Genomic DNA, 21327 nt, shown 5'->3' on the forward strand with positions numbered 1-21327 from the left:
AAACAAAAACCCATCATCCTTAAAATCTTGCCTACACCTTGGGCATTAAAATGCTCAATGCTGGCGCAAAGGGTAGAGAGGTACCTTTATTGGTTAGGTAGGGATAAACTTCTACACATTTTCCCATTGTTACCCCTCGATCGGTTGTTCCTAGAACCCGGCCAAGATACCGTTTGTTACCCGTCCGTGAGAAGCGATTGCTGGGTCATAAAACCGATAAGCGCCAGCTTTCTTCACCCAAAAGGGCCTTTCCATTTTTCGAACAATTTCAGGTTGACATTCCGGTGAGTCAGCCCGGTAAAAAGGGATCTGGAAATGCGGAGTTGCGGTACCTGATGTCCTCTTCCGTGGGTCTTTTTCGTCTGAATTTATCCTGCACAAACCGGCAAGGACATGGGTTTTGTTTTTTTTTCTGTTCTCGGTACGCGTTCCATTCAATACCCCTCTTGTTGTCTTATCTTTCTTTTTCCTCTGTTTTGCTTTCTTATTTACACATCTTTAGACATTTATTCCATTCTGCCATAAAGCTCGATTGCATCGTTGTTTGTTTTCATTGTTTTTCTTTCATTTTTGCTTTGATTTCTTTCTTTTCTACATCCGTTCCATTCGGGTATGCTGCATTTTGTGGTTTAGTAAACAATCATCGATCGATCTGTCAACGATCCGCGACGGGATGCACCTGTCATCGGCTCACTGACGGAAAATAGAAGAAAAGGAACATTTAAGATATCTTTTCAAGGATAAAAGGTCCTTTTGAAAAGTAAAAAAAATCTGTTTATAATAATAAAAAAACAAAGTGATGTGAAAAAAGACGAAAAAACAACACAATGTTAAACATTTAATAAAAGTGTAAAAAAAAGAAATAAAAAACACACAGTGGCACAGTGAATTATGAACCAAATCCACGTACGTAAACGCGTGGCACTCGTTATCAGTGACAAATAGTGAAATAATTCAACAATTTATGAAGATCCCATAAGTTGTTGCGGAATATGAACCATTCCTGTTCCCGGGACTGGAAAATGGATGTGTTTTCGTGTTGGTTTGTCAATGTTTTTTTTTCCTTTCGTTCTTTTTGTTCAATTTTACCTCGTCGCATTTTTTTTAATCAATTTCCGTGTGAACCATGTTTGTGAGTGTGTTTTTTGTTTGTTTTTGGTATATGACGATGGCTCATTTTTAGTGCGATTGTTTCGAATAATTTTTGGTTCTGTTTTCCATGAAGTCAGTGTTTTAATGAAAAATAAAAGTGAATAAAACGAAGAAAAAAAAACTGAATCCCGTGCAATGGCATCAAACGGGAAAATGTGGAAAATTTGTTGGTTCGAAAAACAGGGAATACCGCATCGGGAAAAAAGTGCAAAAACGATGAGGAAAATAATTTTATTTTCCACGTTCCACGGTTTATCGGATGAAAATAGCGATTCGGATGTTTTTTTCTTTCTTCTGTTTGTTGTTTTGTTTCCGGATTTTCGTGTGATGAAATGTACTTGTGATTTTTAGCTCCCTTTTCGAACCAAATTCCTTTCTTTTTTTTCGCTGCATTCGCAGGCGAAAACGCGGCATACTTCGTGTTCACTTCAGATTCCCTACTTTACGAGCGTGTTCTTTAACGTTTTATTTGCCAATTTTCAACCCGATGCGTGTCTGTTTTTAAGTCTTTTCAACCTTTGTTTTGGTTTTGTTTTTTTTTTTGTTGGTTGCATTATTTAAAAATATTTTAATTTCATTTTCTACATTGCATTTAATCCTTAGCACGGTTGCGGTGTTACGCGCAGTGAAAAGTGCCCGGTGAAAACCATTTAATGTGCGCTAAAGTGCAGTGTAAAGTGTGTTTGTGATTTTTTTTTTTGGGTTTGCTTATTTTCGTGTGTGTTAGTGTTTTTTTTCTGTTCTTCAATTTTTATTTCGTGTTTCCATAAAAGCTCACAAACGCGGGTGTTCGAAAAGCGAGTGTTCTTTTTTTTATTAAAAATTTATTGAATGTTCATATAAGGAAGGAAACAAAAAACCCATCTAGTGCATATTAAAGTTCTGGAACATACAGAAAAGGAGCAGCATAGCCGTGTGTGTGGAGAGGAAAAACACGAAAAAATCGTCGGAAAATTGGGTTCGTCTCAACCCCCTTCAAGCGGGGTGTTCCCATGTGGCTGTAAAGTGTTTGGCCCGGTGCCAATGTGCAACGCGGTCCGGTACCGGTACTGCATTCCGGCGAACGGTGCTGCAACGGTGCCACTGCAACGGCGGTGCGCCCAGGTGCAATGAACAACTCGTACGAATACGACGCTACGATGGAGTGTCGCGAGAACGGTGTCCTGCGTGGTGCCATCAAACACACCAACCGAGGTTATTATTATTATTTTTTATCTCTTCTTTTTTGTCGTTTTTAAGTTAACTTGTTTGCATTTACATGTTTCGTTTTTTTTGTTTTGTTTTGTTTGGTTGATGGCCATTCGCACTAACATTAGGGGCTTTTGAGGGTTTTAGATTGTTGCTTGATTTGATTACAATGTTGATTGATGTGTTATTGCTTGTTCACTATCAACAGTGTACGACAGTGACATATATTTGGCTCACATTCCATTTAAAGTATGCATTACTAAGAAAAAGTGGACTGAGCTCGAGAGCAGAAAGTAATAAAAGACGTGTTTTAATTCAACCCAGTATGATTGAATCATAACAAGCCTTCATTTAAAACCAATAGAAATATAAATGATAATTTAGGGTTCAACATTTGCGAGGTCATTCCACTCTGATATTTCCTCAAAATTGTGTGAGAAGATCCTCTGTTTGAGTTATCCCCAAAAAAACTTTTCTTGGTCTATTCTGAGGAATATTGGGAGGATTTTCAGGCTTTGCCAAAATATGTAGCTTTAATCAGCCTTCCATTAATTCTTGGAATGATGGAGGAGATTAGGTCAGTCATACATTCTTCAAGACTTAAGACTATATCTCAGATCGACGTCCTAATGCCAATTATACCACCTTTCTACTGATCATCTGAAGAACTGAGTTCACTGAAGAAATTGAGAACACTAATCGACTTGCTGGAGGACGTAAGTTCACGTCCCTTTTACTTGTCGTTGCAATTCAGTGTCAAGTAGTACTAATCATTCATCAGGACTCTGACTTCGGATATTCTTCGGTAAGAAACTTTGCACCAAAACCATCAACCGCTCTCTCTGGGGAATTTCCTGTTGGTCAGATGCGTATTGCATCGACTAACACTTTCGCATAACAATGTCCAATTCCTCCAGGTACTTCTTCGTTATGTGCCTAGTTGTTTCCCGGGGAATTTCAAGGTAGTTATGGTCTTTCTCTCAGTCTTCATCTTTAGATTCTACTGCACTTTTCAGTTGCTCGGAACTTGACACCTGCTTTATGTTCTGCTTTTTTCTCCAAAAGAGAGATAATATACTGCAAAAGATTGAATATATTCTGTTGACAAGAAGTTCCCAATGTTGTAAAATTTCTTCACTTTGTGGTAGCTTCTGCAGTAAGAAGTCAAACTCAAATTATGTGATTTGCCATTGGCTGACAGTGACAGCAAAGGTAAAAACAATCCCTAACATCTTTCCATTTTGTAATACATCTCATCATTTCACCCCTAGGCGTTTGCATAGATGTTGATGTCTACAGAAATTAGAAAATGAATTCCTGTTGAGCTTCAAATAGGATTTGATGTCGGTTGAGCTCAATATTCCTCAAGGAAATAACAGGCTTTTCCGTTGATCATCAACATCACCGAAACCAATAGATCATTGCAAAGGTGCACACTAATTCGAAAACCAATAGTTGCAAACCAAGTCAGTACAACCCCTAGAGTTGAGTAGATTGGCCCATCCATTTAACCACCGACGGACGATAATGAACGACAAATGAAAAACCACTTGCCGATGCATCCAACCACAGCCATCGAATGGCTACAGAGGTATAGGATATATTTTCGCTTCCCGAAGCGCAAAGATCGAAAGGATAATCCAATTTATTCGATTTCGAAACCTTCGCTCGCTAGTTCATTCGCGCTAGAGAACAGAACGATGACAATATAACGAGATCTGACCACCCAATTGTTCCGGATCTCCACCCTTCCCCACGAAAACCCAACATCCGTAAGTGGTTTGTCTGTTCCACCTGGAAAAAAAGAAAAATCCGAGGGAAAAGTCATTAGTGACGACCCTTCGGTACCCCGAAAAGCGAGAAAGGAAAAAAATAATGAAGTTAAAGGTGATGACAAATATTCGAGTCGCGAGTACAAAATAGAGACACATTTCCACGTGGGGTACGACAACATCGTACACGGGTGTGGAAAAGATGGTTTGAAACCCATTTCACCAAACAGTTGCACTGTAATCGTGGAATGGTTTATTTCTGATTCCACTCTCTCAGGAAAATCAAGCATTCGGAGCGTTTGCTTTCATGCAGAGATCCCAGCTCCCAGTGGAATCGGCCGATGGAAATTGATTTTACTTCACACATTTCTTGCGTGTTTTTCCTATATTTTGTTTCTCACATCACCCTTCTAGCCATCACTTTTACGCCACAGAGAAGCGCTTGCAGGCAGAGACTTCTGGCAGCAGCAACTCTGCAGGGAAAACAATTTTGCAATTTATCATCTTTCTGGGTCCTTTGGGGACGTTGAGTTTTTGCACCGATTGTGGACGTTTGTGTGGTATGGGAGTGTGAAGATTGTGCCGCGTGACGAAGGGATCCGGACGACCTATCCGGATTACCCGGGGAGAATCATCTACACCAGGCCTTTAAGATTTGCCCTTTGCCTAGTTTTTGGGGTTCCTTTTGGTTTTTTTTCTGTTGTGTGCCCTCCACCGGTGCACGAGTGTATGAAATGGAAATGAAAAATCAGCTGAAGTGGTGGAGCTCGTTGGAAATCTCGTTTCGCCCCAAAACAATTCTCCAACAGTGGTTGTTGGGGACTTCCAAACAATTTCGACGCCCGGCCGGATGACGAGACACCCGATTACATCGCATTTTATTATTTGCAATCCTGGTCGGTTAAAGGCGCGAGGGTTGGGACAGTTTTATTCCATAAATCTTATCGCACAATCGCTCCCAATCTGGCGGACGTCTACGCGGTAGCGATCGGACTGATGAGCTTTTAGGCGTTTGAGCGGGAGTTGGTTGAGGTTTTTTGGGAGGAGGTTGATGATGATCGTGGTCGATGGTGTTGTTTGATGAAGCTTGGTGAGAAAATCGATAAGAACTTAGAGATGGTGGAACATTTCATTGCCATTATTGGGATGCTTCAATTTTGTTTGCATGCCGCGCAGTGAGTTCTATCCCCTTTAACTGTGTAGTGTTAGGGAATGAAGAGGACATTGCATAAAATAATAATATCATTAATATTGCTACGCACAGTTGAATTTTTACGATGCAACATCGGAGCGAAAAACCAAATGGGGGAAAATCCCTAGCACGGTTATAGGGATACCATCATCGGGGCAATTTACTCGTATGTGTCCTATTTCGAATGGAAAACGGCAAGCAGAGGACAATCGTTTCCACTCCCCCGAAGTATCAGTCGTAAAGGGCTGATTGCTACGCATCATTTGCATATCAATCAAAAATTAAAACAATTTATGTTTTAAATCGTTCCAACCGTTTGGGGTTGATAACATGGATGGAATGTCGCCGTGTACAGTCAGCCATACACCCAGGGAGATTTTACTTTTACAAAACCACTACAATCCTTGCTTGCCGTTGCATATTGGACAGTTTTTTTTCTTTTCCCAATAACAGTTTCCTTTTAAATTTTTCCTATTGGCATTGAAACATGTTACAACTTTTTTCTTCTGTTTTTCACCCTCCATTTGGTTTGGTTAAAAATATTTACATAAAACTGCTATTTACGCATACATGACACAGCGACTGTGGCCCACCCTGTATGTGGTAAGGGAGTAAGCAAAACGCGTAAAATAACGCCCGTTGTAGGCAAAACAGTACTCATACTGTCACCCTTCACTGTCACCTTGTTTGAATGTGAATCCTGTGGTGAGGTGAAAATCCGCAGGGGACACCCGAACTCGATTTTCGATTCACGAAATTAAGTGGTCTCACAGTTGTGAGACGAAAACATACCTCAGCCAACAAAAAAAAAAAACAAAACCCCGATGGAGGTGCAAAATGTCGACCATAAATGTGTCACCCCTTGTGCCTGTGTTTGTGTGTGATTTCCCCATCTCCTCCGTGGAACACCAAAGTGGAAAACAAACGAGCTGCCATGATTTTTCTTTCCAATTATTGTTGTTGATTTTCCCCCCGAGGCGTTTTCCTTTCCTTTTTTTTTTGCTTGGACCAAAAAGTCCCGGAGGTGAGTTCGTGGACGACTGGCCATATGTTGCTGTTCGACATTCGGGTTTCCAAGTAAGGAAAACCATCTCTCCATTTTCCTTATTTCCTTGGATGGTTTTGATTTTTTGGTCCAAAAATTATCTCGCTCATTTCACGACCGACGGAAGAGGAAGCAAGCAAATCACATTTTATTCGCTTTCGAGCCTTCAATTAGTGTTCCATGGGGTTGGCAGCGAATGTTCCTTTACTTCCTCTTTGTGCTGTAAATTTTCCTCTGTATCGAAATCGCAAACTTAAATTACTCCTTAAGCTTGTTCTCGCCTTGAACTGTTCTGTTTGACATTCATTAGGAAAGAAATATTAATTAGTTTCCCTTCCGCAACACACCTCAGTTTTGCGTCTTAGCGTCTTGTGGATTTTTATTAAATTTTCTTACAATATTTGTCATTTCTTCGATGGGGGAAAAACGTATCAAACGATTTGTTTCTTGCTTGGTGTTTGTTTGCTCATGCGACACAAACCTCACGTACCTCGTGTGTACGTTTTATCGATTTCTTTCCTTTTCCAACTTGCCGGAAACTCAATTTCCTCGTCGGTTTCGTAAGGAAGGGTGATTTGCTGAAGATGTGAAGCAGTGAAGAAAAGGGCACATGAAAAACAGCTGCTAATCGGTAACGATTACGGCCTGTACTTTCATTGCCAAAACGCCATCCGTGCTCCTTGCCGCCTAATCTTAGGTTAGTTTCTTTGCCGTGTAATATTTACTTTAGAGCGTATGTGTTGTATGTGTACCATTCCTGCTAATCCCTATAGAACGTCATTCCGGAAAGAGAGAGAGAAAGAAAAACCCCGATCGATAACAGGGGAAAATCTTTTGCTCAAACAAATCTAACCACCAGCATTCGGTTTCGAAGTCAATCCAAAGCTAAAGAAAATTTGTCTTTTCTGATTCCAAAAAAAAAAAAAGAAAACCCCTGGAAAAACCAAAAAGGGTGGCCAGATTTCCAGCACCTCCGGACGGTGAAAACTGTTGTCACCACATTTTGAGAAGGGTGCTTTGCGACCGATTGAAGGAAGAAGAGAGTGAAAAAAAACTTCACATTATTTCACCATTGCATCATTCCTCCGCGCGAATGGGCCCGCGACATTTATTTGCGTTCGGTCAATCAGTCGACTGCGCGGGAGGATTTCCTTTTTTTTCGCGCGAAAATCTCTCCCAAAAAAGGGGGAAATACGCTCTAGCCAGTGAAGCGTCTGCAACCGTCACTAACTGCCATCTGTTCGCAACAGATGACGAAGGCACACACTTCGAAGGTTTCGGTCGCGCATATTTGGAGGCCGCGGAGAAGAAAATGGTTCGCTTTAAAGAAATTCGAAACCTTCTTCCTTTATCGTCCGGGGGGAGGGTGGGATTTATTTCGCCGCCAGAATCACGCCCGCCGAAGGCGTTTGTTTTCCACCGGATGTGACGGGGGTTTAATCAGCAGAAGGAATGGCAAAAAAGCGTCATCGTAAACAGATCCAGATGTCAGTTTATTGGATGTCCTTTTTACTTGTTTGGTCCATTTTATTGTCCTCCGATGGTTGTTTTGTGCGTTAAATTTTTAATGAAACAGATGCATATTTATTTAAATACGGTCGTTTGTGTGTGTTTTTTTCAAGCTTCAATTGCTGAGTGAAATTTCAACTGTTTTTCCCCTCTACATTTTAGAAATCATTTTCAATTTCCACCAATCAATGCGTAGAAAGATTTGAGGTTTTGCAATTTGACTGATTATAAATTGCAGCCATTATTTTGTAAATGGTACACAGCCTAACCGCATAACTCGTTTGCTTTTAGCGAAATGAGCATTCGAATGTGCGCGCGTATCAAATCAACCATCTCTCTGCTCAGTCTACCAATTCTAACTCATTTAACCAAAACACCGCTACTAAACCCCTGATAGCATTCGTGTTTAATGCTCAATGCCCCCTTTCCCGCCACCGTCCTGCCGGAAGCAATCGATCGATTAATCGAATAATTATAATTAAATTGGAAAATGCTTTTCCCGGCTGTATCGCGTGCAAAGCTGGCGGGCCATATTTCCAACGCTGAGATGCCTCCCTAACCTCGGGTGTACTTGCATACTCGCTTTCTTACTCGTTGTGTTCATGGTCAAAACAGCATCGACGATCGTGACGTTGCTCGTGTGGTCCTATAAAAGTTTAATGAATATTGTGAGCGTAAGAAATGCCACCGATTCCGCATTCGGCTAGCTGAAGGATATCGTGCGATTGGCTTACCTTTCTTATCGCTTTCCGCTCGATAACTTCCAACATTGCGTTCATGTTTTTTCGGTTGGTCTTTTTGATGCCTTTTTGATGGACATTCGGTTTGATGGAATTGATGAAATGGCGGAACACGTGCGATTAACAAAAACAAAGGATCGTTCCGGGAAGGATTTTGGCTGGTTTTAACGTAACATATGGTTGGGTTTTGTTTTTTTTTTGGTCCTCAAAATCCTCCACAACTCGTCCTTGAAGCGTACAGGAGAAAAAAGAGTTTGAAACAAACTTTTGATTAAAATAAATACAAATTTTTTTTTACAACAAACGCTCAAGACTTCTATTTATAGCTTATCTATACTTTGAATATTAGTTATTTATAGCCTGTCCAACATATCTTCGGCGTAGATTTGTCCCTCAATAATATCCTAGTTGTTTTCTACTGATTCTAGAACAAGAATCCAGGGACTGCGGACTCAGGGTAGTTTATATGTACAATTTAATATCCCTACCAATGAATTAAGATTTTGTTGAAGAACTGCTTAGAATGCCTCCATTATCTTGCTGAGAAACGATATGTTTCCACTCTTAACTTTGGGACTTTGAATCTGAGAATTTGAATTTAGTCTTTTGAGTTCATTTAATAAAAAGTATTAATCAAATATTATTTCCCTGTAACTCAAAACTCCATCCACATCACTAATAAAGTATTCTGGATCTTTTCGCTTATCTCTTCAATAACCTCTGAACCTTTCAAAAACATCAATATAAGTCTCAATTTTGACAGAAAAGTAATTTTTTTGTTGAAATGTCTAATATTTGGAGCAAAGTATATTTTCCAAACAAAACTATGATTAATTCTGAAGCAATGTAAGGTCGCATTCGTTTCGTTCCAAATAGTTTTGGGATATGTTTACTATACTTTGAGAATAAATTCTTAGTATAATGCTTAGTAGTGCATTGATGTTGATATAGGAAGAAATTGAAATATGAGTTCCAGAAATCTGCCTTTTCTTTTTGAAGATATCTTTTGACTGATACTATAATTTGCAATAAAATGTTCACTAGAAAGACATATCTCTTTCCATAGAATAAGAGATATCTAGATATATAGTTCATAACTTGATATAATTGTTTACAAATTGAGGAAGTGACCATAAAAAAAACCTTTCGATATCCATTTAATTCAAACATCTTGCAATGAGTTTTCCAAGATATCTGTTCCTGCCAGCATTATTTCACTTACATCACAACATTCTTGTTTTCTGTCGTTCAAGAGTAAAAATTTGTTGAAAAATTGCACCGCAAAGCATTATCCACAAACGTGTACACGGATTGCAATATTTGTAAAATACACACACACGCGCGCTCTACTGTTTTTTTGGTTTTTCCTTCCGTCAATCATTCCGAGTTCACTTGGCCGAAGGCGAAAAAGGCCAGTTCATGTACCAAGTTTTATGTGTACTAACTTTTGCCAGCTTAGGCACCCGCTTTTTCCCCGACATCACAAAACCCCCCGAAAGATCGATTGCCGGCAGGACCGATGCCAGCAAAGTGCAGTAAATCATTTCCGACAACCGAAAAACTCTGCCCAGCATTTTTCCACGCACCCACCCGGTGTGTGTGTGTTCAATTGTTGGTTGAAAGTTTTGCTCGAATGGTGGCTTTTTTCTTTTAGTACAATTTGCTTCTTTTTTTGGGGTGGGATTTTTTTTGGCCACTAGTTGGTTGGTTATTGAGTGCGGAAGTAAGGAAGAAATCGATGTCGTGCAGGGTGTTTTTTGTATGTTGGGGAAGGCGAACATTGTTGATGGAACCTTCGAAAATAAGAGGGTACTTCAATGGCAGGGAAAAATACCTCCGAACCAACCATACGGAAAATCCTGGAGCTCTAGAGCGAACGAACAGGAAAATGTGTGCCCTGCGATGGTAGCAGCGCGATGGAACAGGCTGTATCAGTGCGAGCATCATAACCGTCGCACGGATGACGATGGTGGACCCGAAAAAAAATGCACAACGCAAAACCCGGCATTGTTGGCCACGCGGAGTAAATATTTGGCAAAGTTTTCTCGTTTTCTTACACTCCCCACGCTTAGCAACACTTAGATGGGTTTTTGGGAAGAGGATAGGGCGGAGGAGACAGGATCGTGTGCCCTGATGTCTCCCTTTTTGGAACGATGGAACGGCAATTCCATCGCCAATTGATGCTGGTAGCGTCAACAAGGATTGGAAGCGAAAAGTTCTTCGTCAGCTCCGGTGTGTTGCCTTGTACTTTTTTTATCACATTTTACACCGATTGAAGCGTTACGTTCTAAGACATGGGGAAGTAAGGATAGAACGTACACGTGTGATGGGGATCAGAATTGCGAAGTAAAGTGTATATTTATATACTACAACGGTTACTACTTTTTTTCTCTCTCTCAGTCTCTACTGCCCAATATGCCACCGGCAGCGCTTCCACGAGTCGTTTGCTCAGCTGTCAAAGATGTTTGGGAAAGGAATTCGGAACAACCCACCCGCTAGAACACACAACCGGATTGTAAGTGTAAGGACACATCCTTACTCAACCACGGCTTAGGATCCGCAGCATTGTAAAGCGTATGGGGTTAAACTTTTGTTGAACGCGTTTTCTCCGGTTCCGCGCTACAGACATAGTCCGGATATTGTTGGTCATTAGTGGCCAACTGCTGCTTCAGCTGTTGACGAGTTCCAGTTTGTACGGTCTCTTGAGACTCTGTACCCCGAAGAGGGAAGCTATTCTTCTCAAGAAGTTTTTCTTTCTACCATCCAGCTCCAGTTCACAGCCCGTTCTTGACCTCTCGAGCGAAAGAAAATAGTGAGTCATTCGTGCGGAGGATTCGCTACTGCTGGGAGCACACCCATATGTCGCGAGAAGTTCCGCTTCTCGTGAAAAGGATTTGTTTAGGATTTGTCCTATTTGGAACTAGACATCAAAGAGATGCCAACTGGTTTTTGCTTTTGAGAGTTGAGAAGCATTTTTGGATCGTTGTTTTAATGATTGCCGACACCAGTCCAGGAATTCTTGGGGGAACTGAACGCTCAAGATGCTTCTCGCTTCAAGCATTCGCTTTATTCTTGATAGTTGGAATAGTGGAGTAAGCAAAAACAAAAAAAAAACACCATCACTCGTTGACCTCTTCCGGTGAGTGGCTCCATATACGGCTTCTAATGCCATCGCAACTAACGAAGTGCGACAAATTTCGCGCCTCTTTAAGCGCTTCAAAAGATCCGATCTTCCGTTTCAAAGGCCCCAGCTAGACGCTGGAAGACGGTACCAGCAACTTCACCCAAAAAAAAATAAAATGTGAGAAAGAAATCCCTTCAGACGAGTAGACGAGCTGCTGGAATAGCGCGTTTTTCCCTCCCAGCAAGGATGCAATATCACAATATCCCGAACCATTTCGTTCCAACTCGTTTGGATCCAATCTTCAAAGGAAAAGTCCCCATTACGATGAGAAGCTTGGAAAAATTTCGTAATTTCTCAAACACACTTCTGGTGGCTTGCTGTGGAGCAGAAGCGGAAGAAAAAACAAAATTCGCCCGTTTGCTTGATCTTTTCCGTTTACTGTTCCGGCGAGCGGCAAAACGATGAAGTCAGCGCCTTTTTTTCTTCCTTCTGTGCACTCTTCCCGACGCTTTTCCACATTTCCACAAGTGCAAGGAAAATGCAAGCAAATTGTGCAACGATGTTGTTGCTGTTGTTGTTGTTATGGCTCCCATTTCTAGTGTGTACATTATTTTCCTCGCAAAAGTGGGTTGGCTCACTTGGGGCAGGTTGGGTGCAAAAATTAAGGTTCCCGCGGTTCCCGCGCAACCAATCGTTGTAATGCTCGAGGTTTTTTTTGTTTTTCACTTTTCTCCCATTTGCTCCCTTCTCCATCTTGGGGTAGCGGCATACCCTGCCATAGCGTGTGCCGAAAGTCCGAAAGGATGCTAGTGGAATATTTCAACGAATAAAAGTAAATGAAAAAGTGAGATCAAGCGCGTACAAAGTGAGAGCGGTAACGGTGAAGCCAAACCGAGCAGCATGGACCTCGAGATGGCGATCCAGAACCGGGCTGGTACTGTAGTGAAGCTTCCAGCTGCGTGTTGTTGCTATGGTGGCAACGGAGCGGTGTAGTGACCGTGGGAAGCGCCGTACTTGGGGTTGTGAAAAATCCACAAAGCAAATTTTCGCCCAGGCAAAAACATGGGCCAGACGAGAAAAAAAGGGGTAAAGTGAGTTTTCGGTTCAGTAATTTTTTTTACGATTTCGCCAAAGAGAAGCATCATGAAGGGGAAAGGGGGGAAAAAAGCAGAAACGCACACCCACACATCCATCTGCAGTTTGAGGTGGTTTGGTTTCCAGAAGCTTTGCCAATGCATCCAGAACTGTTCATCCTGCAATGGTACATGGCAGGGATCGGGAAATAAGGGGAAAAAGAAATGAAAAACGAACCCGACCAATGGATGTTCCGAGGCGAAAGCATACCCATGCTATGGGGCCAAACTATGTGCGAACCTCGTAAACCATACACACACACACAGTGCAACGCAAAGGGAATGGAAAACGTTGATGGGCATGGGGTAAAAAATCCTTCTGCCATTTCAATTACACACAGTTCAAATATCAAAAACCTTTGCGTACTCGCGACGTGCCCGGCCATTGCGGAGGCATTCCGCAATTACGTTCGGTGCTGTGTGTACTCGACGACCAGATGATGCAACCGGGGGCAGTGTTAAAAAAATACTGCAGGATATTTAGGCAATCGTAAAAAAAAATTAAATCTGCATACGTTAGCTTTGTTCTGAGAGTTTTTGAGTTCACTTTTTTTAGTGTTATATTGAACATTTTATTGTGGATGTTAGAACTTTGGTTAGAGATTTCTAGAATACCCAACCGTTCTAGATCCTTCAATAGATTTGAGCTCAAAATTATTAGACAATTATTTGGGAGTAAAATTTAGATAAGCTCGAGAAATCTGTTTAAACCAACTTTAATGTCTACAAACCTCAAGAAATTGTATCAGCTTTAGGAGAAGTTACTAATATTATAGTTAAAGTAATATTTTTTATCTAAAGGAGCTTTACTTCGTTTTAAAATCATATAACATTTCCCACCAGAAGAAAACCACTAGCCCCAAGTGATACTAACTTTTTCTTAGACACCTCAAGGATTTTCCTATCTTCGCGGTTTCGCACATAAACATGAACTGAAGCGAATAAACACCGATACACACGAAAACCTTCGGGGCGTCTCCATGGTGTGTGCTGTGACACGTACCATTCACAGTCCACCACACTGTCACTGCCTGTCAAGTTAGCCGGAAAAAGGTTTTCAGTTTCCATCATTGGTTTTGGGTGGGGGCCGTCTTTGCCGACGAGTAAACCACAGTCGGTCGGACTTCTTCTTGCAACAACGCCGCAAGTTTGCCCCCCCATTGGATGTCCTCACAAACTGAGCAGTGCAAAGGAGTTGCGAGTAGGAAAAGCTTTGCTGCTAATGCGCCACCTCGGTGGAAATTTTACCGTGGCCCTTTAATTATCGCCCTCCGGACGACGACGACGACGGTCGAAGTCGAGTTTTCCACCCGAGTGAGTTTTGATTAGAGTCATTTGCAAAACAGTTCGGGCTATTTGCCCGGGGTGACACCGTTTGGCAGCTTCCAGTGTCAGGGTTTTAGCTGCGTTCAAAGGACGTTCGGTGCTCGGTGCTCTTTCTCCGTGTTTTTGTGGAGACGATACCAAAACCCCGGTGGGGTGTGCTTACGGAATGCAGTTTTCACGCTCGGGTACACCGCAGCCCCCTGGGTTCGATCGGGTGCGAGAGATCCCATGGTAACATGGTGTTTTGTGGAAATGGTTGCTTACCGTTTTTGTGCCACCCACATCGTTGTTTCATCAAATCTGCGTATCTTGACAATCTGCATCAAATCCTAGCGATGAAACGCTCCAACGGAGCGTGAGAAATGAAAAGGGGTTTTTTGGGGATATTGTCTCCGTGATATTGAAGCGTGCGAAATTCCTTGCGGTTGCACGACTGTCAAAACCAGCGTCGACTGTGTGTTCGATGGTGGTCGTTTGCAGGCTTTAATATATTTTAATGCAAAAAACAAAACAACCATCCAGAAGCAGAATGGATCATTTTGGGATATTAAATAGGTACTGAAGAACTTCTTCTCAGTATCTTTTTTTCCTGAAATATCACAAAAGTCTGAAACCGGTGCAGCATAAAATTATGAAGGCCCCATCAAGATCGGTCGAGCCCACACATGCGAGAAATCGAACTATCATTAATAACCCATTTTATCCTCGTACATTCATCGGTATCCACGTTCGAGAGCGTAGGAACACGAAACAAAAAAAAACTGTTATCGAAGCCACTCGCGATGCCTACGGTGGGACGGCCACAAAGCGCCCGAACATTCCCGCCTACTTCTGGAGCCGTGTAACCGTGCTTTTTAGGCCGTACTCTTCACGTTTATCTACCATCCAAGACACGGATCATGCTGCGAGACACGTTTTCGATGGTCCCCGGGAAACACTAGCACGAGTGGGTGGAATTATATGTTACGAGAATTATTAAACAAGAAAAAAAAAACATGAGAAAAGCACACATATATGTTCAGCGTCTTGTACGGTTCCTCCTGGGTAAGGTTGTTTTATGATTGAGGAAAAGTGCGCGCGCGTTCTTCATCACCTGCCACAGGGTAAAGGTCAAACACGAACCGGTCCTATTGGAGTTTGAGAACTCTCGAAGCGTTAGAATACACAGTTCGAATAAGTTAACTCCTACGAATGGATGGGAAATACGTGGAACTTCCTTCGTTAATTAGTCTACAATGAAAGTTTCGTAAGAATTTCTTACGGCAGGTCACAAACGTTGCCCTGTTCTCGGTTGTAGGCTGCTTCATTCATTTATCATATCCCCATAGTTGCCTTTCGCGGATGTGGTTTTGATGCTGGAGGTTAACCATGCTCGATATAACACACCGGTTCGAAAAGACAGCCACACACACACATAACGCGCACGATTGGAAATAAAGCGCATGAATAAGCGATCAATCAGTTTTGGATGTCACCCTGTGTTTTGTTTGGCGAAAAACTTGTTCCACAGCATCGTGTCCATTCCCGTGTACGTATGTGGGTTTTACACGGCATTTATCCCAATTTCCCATCGACCAAGGTACGGTCGGAGCGTACATCAAAACAGGCCAGGCAAAAAGGCAAAGCCAGCGCTGCGAAACTGTCAAACATTCGCCCCATACATCGAACGGTCGATCGATAATGATTCTGTTAAAGCTCAACGTCCTCCGCCCGTCTCTGTGGACCCAGCGCCTTGGTTCACTTAATTATGGATCATACCCCGGTCGCCGGTAACGTAGCGAACGTAGAACGCACAAAAGAAGGAAAAGCAAACTAAATCCATAAAGCAGGAAAAATGATGGATCAATTCATACTTCATTAAATTTGACACAGTCCGTTGAGCGGATTCCCCCTTTGGGAGAAGTGGTACCGGAACCCTGGTACGGTGGCGTTCCCCGGGCAAAGGGACACGTACCGGTCCGAGTGTGATGTCGGGGATGGTTTTTGGGCAAAGGTTCGGCACAAGCGAGAGACAAGAAAACCCCTTTCGTTGTGAAGATCCCGGGGAATAGACGAGGCAAGAGCGCAAGTAACATTCGGCAACGGCAAAAACCTTCCATGTGACCACGAGCCCGTCCACGGGTGAAGAAGAACCCACTAATCTATCTACATTACTCCGGGACCCGGACCCGGTCTAATCTCCCTTTTTAGCTCACGAATCATTTATCTTCTTCTCGGTGCCGCTCCGTCCAAAACTTGTCCAGCGCTGGATATACAGCCCGGTTTCAAGATGAGATGTGTGGTACCGAAGGTACACTCGCCCGTACACTCGTATGGTGTGTCGTATCCGAAAGACTCAAAAATTTAAACGAAAAAAAAAAACATACACACTGCACAACAGCAACAAAAAAGTATGCTTTTGGGAGGTTTTTTTTCTCCATCTTGTTCGTCTGGTTTCGAAGATCCTCTGGATAACACAACAACCAAAAACGGAGAAGATAAAACCATCCCCGATTTGTATGCCCCTTGCGCGGACAACGGTGCATGCGGGACGCCAGCATTAGTGGTGCAAAGTGTAAGATTAAAGAGGGGGAAAAAACAACAACAAAGAACAACACTTTACACCGGGTGAAGGTGAAGAGAACAGCGGGAGGGAACTGGGAACAATGGAAACACAGCGAAACAAAATGTACATTTACGGACATTTAAAAATCTGTCAGAGTTGAAAATGATTGAATACATCCCATTGTAGTTCATTAGCAGCTAAACATGTCAAAGCGACCGGTTGGTTACGGCCCATGGTCTCGGTGTGTTGCCGCAGGTTCTTAATATTTAGTTCATAAGCTTTTTTTTCTCGCCCTTCCGAAGAACATTACCGATGTTCCGGGATTTCTTCGGGTGCCTCCAGGCGACTTGGTGGGGGTTTCATTATTTGGAAAATGTATGTGGTTTTTTCGGTGTTCTTGAACGTTTCACATTCCTGGAAGGTGCTCTGATGCTTCTCCGCCGAGAATTCCAGCAGTTTGCAGTCTTCATGACCCTAACGGAACGTTTGACATTTGACAGCTCACAACGGGGTTCACCAGCGCCCACAACCTCATCCAACTTCACAGAATTCCCAACGGAAGCTGTACCAGTGTGGTTCTGCACTTATTGTGTCACCATTATTGGTAACCATCCTTCCTCTCCTTATGCTCTCCGAATACCCACTACATATGCAACTCGATAATTGATGTAAATTGATAATTGATGTGTTGCGATTTGATTTATCATACACACGTTCACCAGCTCCGGGCGGTTCGCGGTTACGAAGCCGTGATAAAAACGTGTGGGGAAACAGGAGACATGAGATTGCGCCATCCTTTCTTTTCCGTCGATCGATCGATTCCCCGTGCGCAAACCATGCTAAAACCACACTCGCACTCTCGTGGCTCCGGAAAAGTGTCAATTAACTGACGTTTTACGATGTTTAAATCAATTAGCCGCATGTTTACGCACCGTGGAGTGCAACGTTCACCGGCACTCCGTTAAAAAGGCAAAGATCGCTGATTAATGGTTGTCGTGGAGGTGTTTGTGAACTCGATACCTCCATGCCATTCCACGACGTTTCGTATCTTTAAGAAGCGTGTATTCACATGTAAATAAAAAAAGAAATGCTCAAAAGAGAATTTCTTGAAGCAGTTTTATTGAGGAGGTCCTTAGTTCTTGTTTTGACTGTGCCGTCTGTTTGACAGGAGACTCAGGATTTCCCGCACTCGATGATTACCTTTAATCATTCGTGTAATTCTTCATATTAACTTGATTCTGTTGTTGTTATGCAAAGTCCAACAGCAAAAAAGCTTCAAAAAAGATTGTCAGAAGCGGTATAATGGCTGGGCAAATATCTCAATCTTGGCCCCCATCGCCATGATACAGCAATGAATTTGAAAGCTGTCATGTAAATTGGTGTACAATCGCTGCGTATGGATCATTGCAAAATATTGAAAGAAAATGATTTTTTTTCTTTCAGTTTTTGGTCCAGACCTCAAAATGCTACTCCCGTACACAAGCGGTATATTTACCAAAGTAGAGTAATTTTGTGGTTTTCGAACGTTCGACACGTAACGCAATTTGTGTGGCAAACATTTCAAACACCAAGCCAAAACAAACAAAACCACAAGCAAAGCAATACCACTTCCGCTTCTTGGTGCGCTTTGCTTGAATCAATGATTTTTATTACTGCGTAGCTACTGTACGCCCTAATTTGATGCGTGCTGTGCAAAGGATCGCAAGCTTCACGCAAAATCACCACGCCTGTCTTACGATAACGGCTGGTTTTTGGGAAATTTCAACCGGCAAAGACAAAATGAGCGAAGATAAAAAGTAAGATCTCATTTTCTTGTCACCGTTGGTGCCCGCACCGCAACCGCGCTCGAGTGCCCTCCGGGAATCGGCCCGGGCCATCTATCCCAAAAGCCGAACGTGTGCCGGCAAAAACGTCAAATAATGCCATTGTTTATTATCTTTACAATCATCAATTTATATTAATACTAAATATCGTAAAAACTTTCCTCTCGGTGAATCCACCTCCAAAGACTCCCGAAGGGTCGGTGTTCCGGTCGGGTGCTATCTGCTGCAGCAATGGTGGTTTTTCTTTTTTGGTGGGATGGTCTTTGAAGGCGCGCTCCAAAAAAGGACGCCACTTTGTTGTAGGTGCCCGCCGGCAGATTATGTTTCTCGTACCGATGACGATGACACGACCGGCACTACCGGTCGGTCGACCGTGTGTACCGTCCCGTGGTGAACAACGTCCTTTGCGTTGTCCTGCAAAGTAAGAAGATTAGTTGGTTCACATTGGACGCTCCTGTGAAAATGGCAAAGACACGGAGCGCCTGTTCACATGCAGCATAGCCGTAACGAACCCAAAATAGGATGCATACACACACACCAGCGTATCGTTGTTACTTCTGGTGTGACAACAATGATAATAGAAAGACAATTTATCCCATCTATTCACCAAGATGATGGGGGAAACGTGAGAAAAGCGACCGTGCCACTCTACACGATACGGCACAGCGATAGGCATCCGCGTCGTATCTTGCGCTTTACTTTCACTCCCAACATAATCGTCCTTTTTGAGGAAGCATCCAGGGAGAAAGGTGCATAAGCGTACACCATCCCGAACCGGAGCCCGGACGAGATTGACTCTAATTAAAGTTATTTCAACCGAAATATTGTACGAAATTAGATTTTAATGGTAAATTACCTCCCATTCCCATAGCAAATGAGGACTGGGCAATTCTTGAATGTTGGAAGGAAGAGGAAGGTTTAGGATCTCTCTCTCTCTTCACAACACTTTCATCAAACTGTCGTCTTTCGTTTCTAAGCTGTTTGTGGTAGCTTGTTAAATTAATTTTTATTTCCGTCATTGCTTTGCTGGAAGTGGCAATGGTTTTTGAGGAGCTCCGTTCAATCCGTCACTCATCCGTCGCCATTTGCAGTGTCGCCAATGTCTAAGAAATTACGCGCGCATTAGTTCATTACGAGCCGTTCCATTCCTAGAATACATCAACATTACGACCGCCCGTCTTGCAAACAACCTGCACCACGGTGAACCAATTCCAACAACATAGAGAAGGTTTGGAAAAGTTTTACAATCGACTCCGGGTTTTTTTTTTCAACGCTAGCTGCAATAAAATACTGATCGGACGTCATTTTTTCTTCTCAAAGTTTCTCCCGCGGTGGAAACCGAATCGATCAAAGGCGCACGAAGTCACCAGAACAGAAAAGTCACCATCGTTATCCAGCGCTCCAGCGGTCACTAATTAGATAAACTCCCGTCAACTAAGCGCCCATCACGGGGGAGTTTGTCCTCCAGCTTAATGGCGGGACGTTCGGTTTTGCGATCAGCCAATCGAACCAGGCCATTGGCCGGAGTGGACTTCCTATTGCCACGACAAAACACTCTAACGGGCGAACATGGGCAAACTGAATGTAATCAAACTTTGGAACAAACTTACGATTATTGCTTTTGTTTTGGTGCTTGCCGCGTCGTTGCGTCGGACGCGCGCAAGTCATCAGTGGATTCTTGAAGGGCTTTGTTTTATTGTTTTAGTTCTCAAGATGTCAATCTAGTGTGTGCTTACAGAGTAGTTTGAAGCTTTGTTTCTTCTTATATCCGAGCGTCATTGCAGCGAGATGGCAAACGATTGATTTTAGAATCTTCGATTTGCTGGTTCAACTTTCCAGCTAAAACGATCGATCGTTAAGACGGGTACGGTGAGAAAATCTAAAAGGTTCTCTTATCGATTGAAAAAAAAAGAAACTTTGACTATTAGCTCGGTACCAGACTTCAACGTAGCGGCGTCACCAATGCGTAAAGCAAATTGCCATCGACCCACAAAGATTCGTGCTCCGGCTACTTGTGAAGACAATTTACCGAAACCTGAACACCAGCTAACCTCGCTGACTAGCGTGTGGGCTTGTGGGTAGTGCCGCTCCAGGTGGTAGTGCTATCGAAAATTATGATCCGCTCTCAACGCTTCGGACTCTTCAGGCACGGTCACAGTGGATTGCTTAGAACTGCGAGGTAACCTCCTCCACCCGGCAGCGGCAATGATGATCGTTTATATTAATAGGCTATTAGCTAAAATCTTCACTACCATTACCCGAAAGGTGCTACGGTGCTACGAAAACGCAAATGGAAGAACCCGTAGCTCCGAATGGTACATGCTTTTGTGGGTTGTAGCCGTTGTAGTGTGAAGATCTTCCATTGCCCCCCCGTACATGGTACGGCGTTGAAGCGTACGACCGGGGATAAGGTTTGATGAATGACGAATGGGTCAATTTCTGTCGAGAATTTTACCATTTTTGATTGCTGCTAATGTGCGAGTCGTTTTACCTTTGCTGGATGCGAAATAGCCGACCGTATCGTACGCCCTCGTGCTTTTGGCATTTCTGGCGGTGTACCACCATGTTGGGAAGTTTGGAGCGTTAGAATGCAATCAAAATTTTTTTTTGGTGAACAAAGATGCCGTTGAGGGTGGGTTACTGAAACATTCACATCACTACCAACTACTGTGGATATCCACAAAAGATCCAGTTCTGTTCGTTAGGTCATACATATACGAAGGAAGTTTGATGCGTCTTCTGCACTTGGTAACATCTGCAGTATGTACACTGCAGACT

The 21327-nt window shown here is 42.8% G+C and overlaps 1 protein-coding gene across 16 annotated transcripts in view; it reads left to right on the forward strand.

Annotated features, from left to right (window-relative positions):
- LOC125768032 (teneurin-m) overlaps positions 1–21327 on the forward strand; it is a 616010-nt gene that overhangs the window by 427430 nt on the left and 167253 nt on the right. For 4 of the 16 annotated variants that reach the window (XM_049435144.1, XM_049435143.1, XM_049435149.1 and 1 more), the window contains exon 2: positions 1756–2346. The exons of the other annotated variants lie outside the window; for them this stretch is intronic. Coding sequence is in view for 2 of the 4 variants with exons in the window: in XM_049435143.1 (XP_049291100.1) it covers positions 2262–2346 (85 nt within the window). In the remaining 2 variants the exon portion in view is untranslated. The remainder of the gene's footprint in view (positions 1–1755; positions 2347–21327) is intronic. 16 annotated transcript variants of the gene reach the window in all.

Source organism: Anopheles funestus, chromosome 3RL, assembly GCF_943734845.2.
Source record: "Anopheles funestus chromosome 3RL, idAnoFuneDA-416_04, whole genome shotgun sequence".
Lineage (NCBI taxonomy): Eukaryota > Metazoa > Arthropoda > Insecta > Diptera > Culicidae > Anopheles > Anopheles funestus.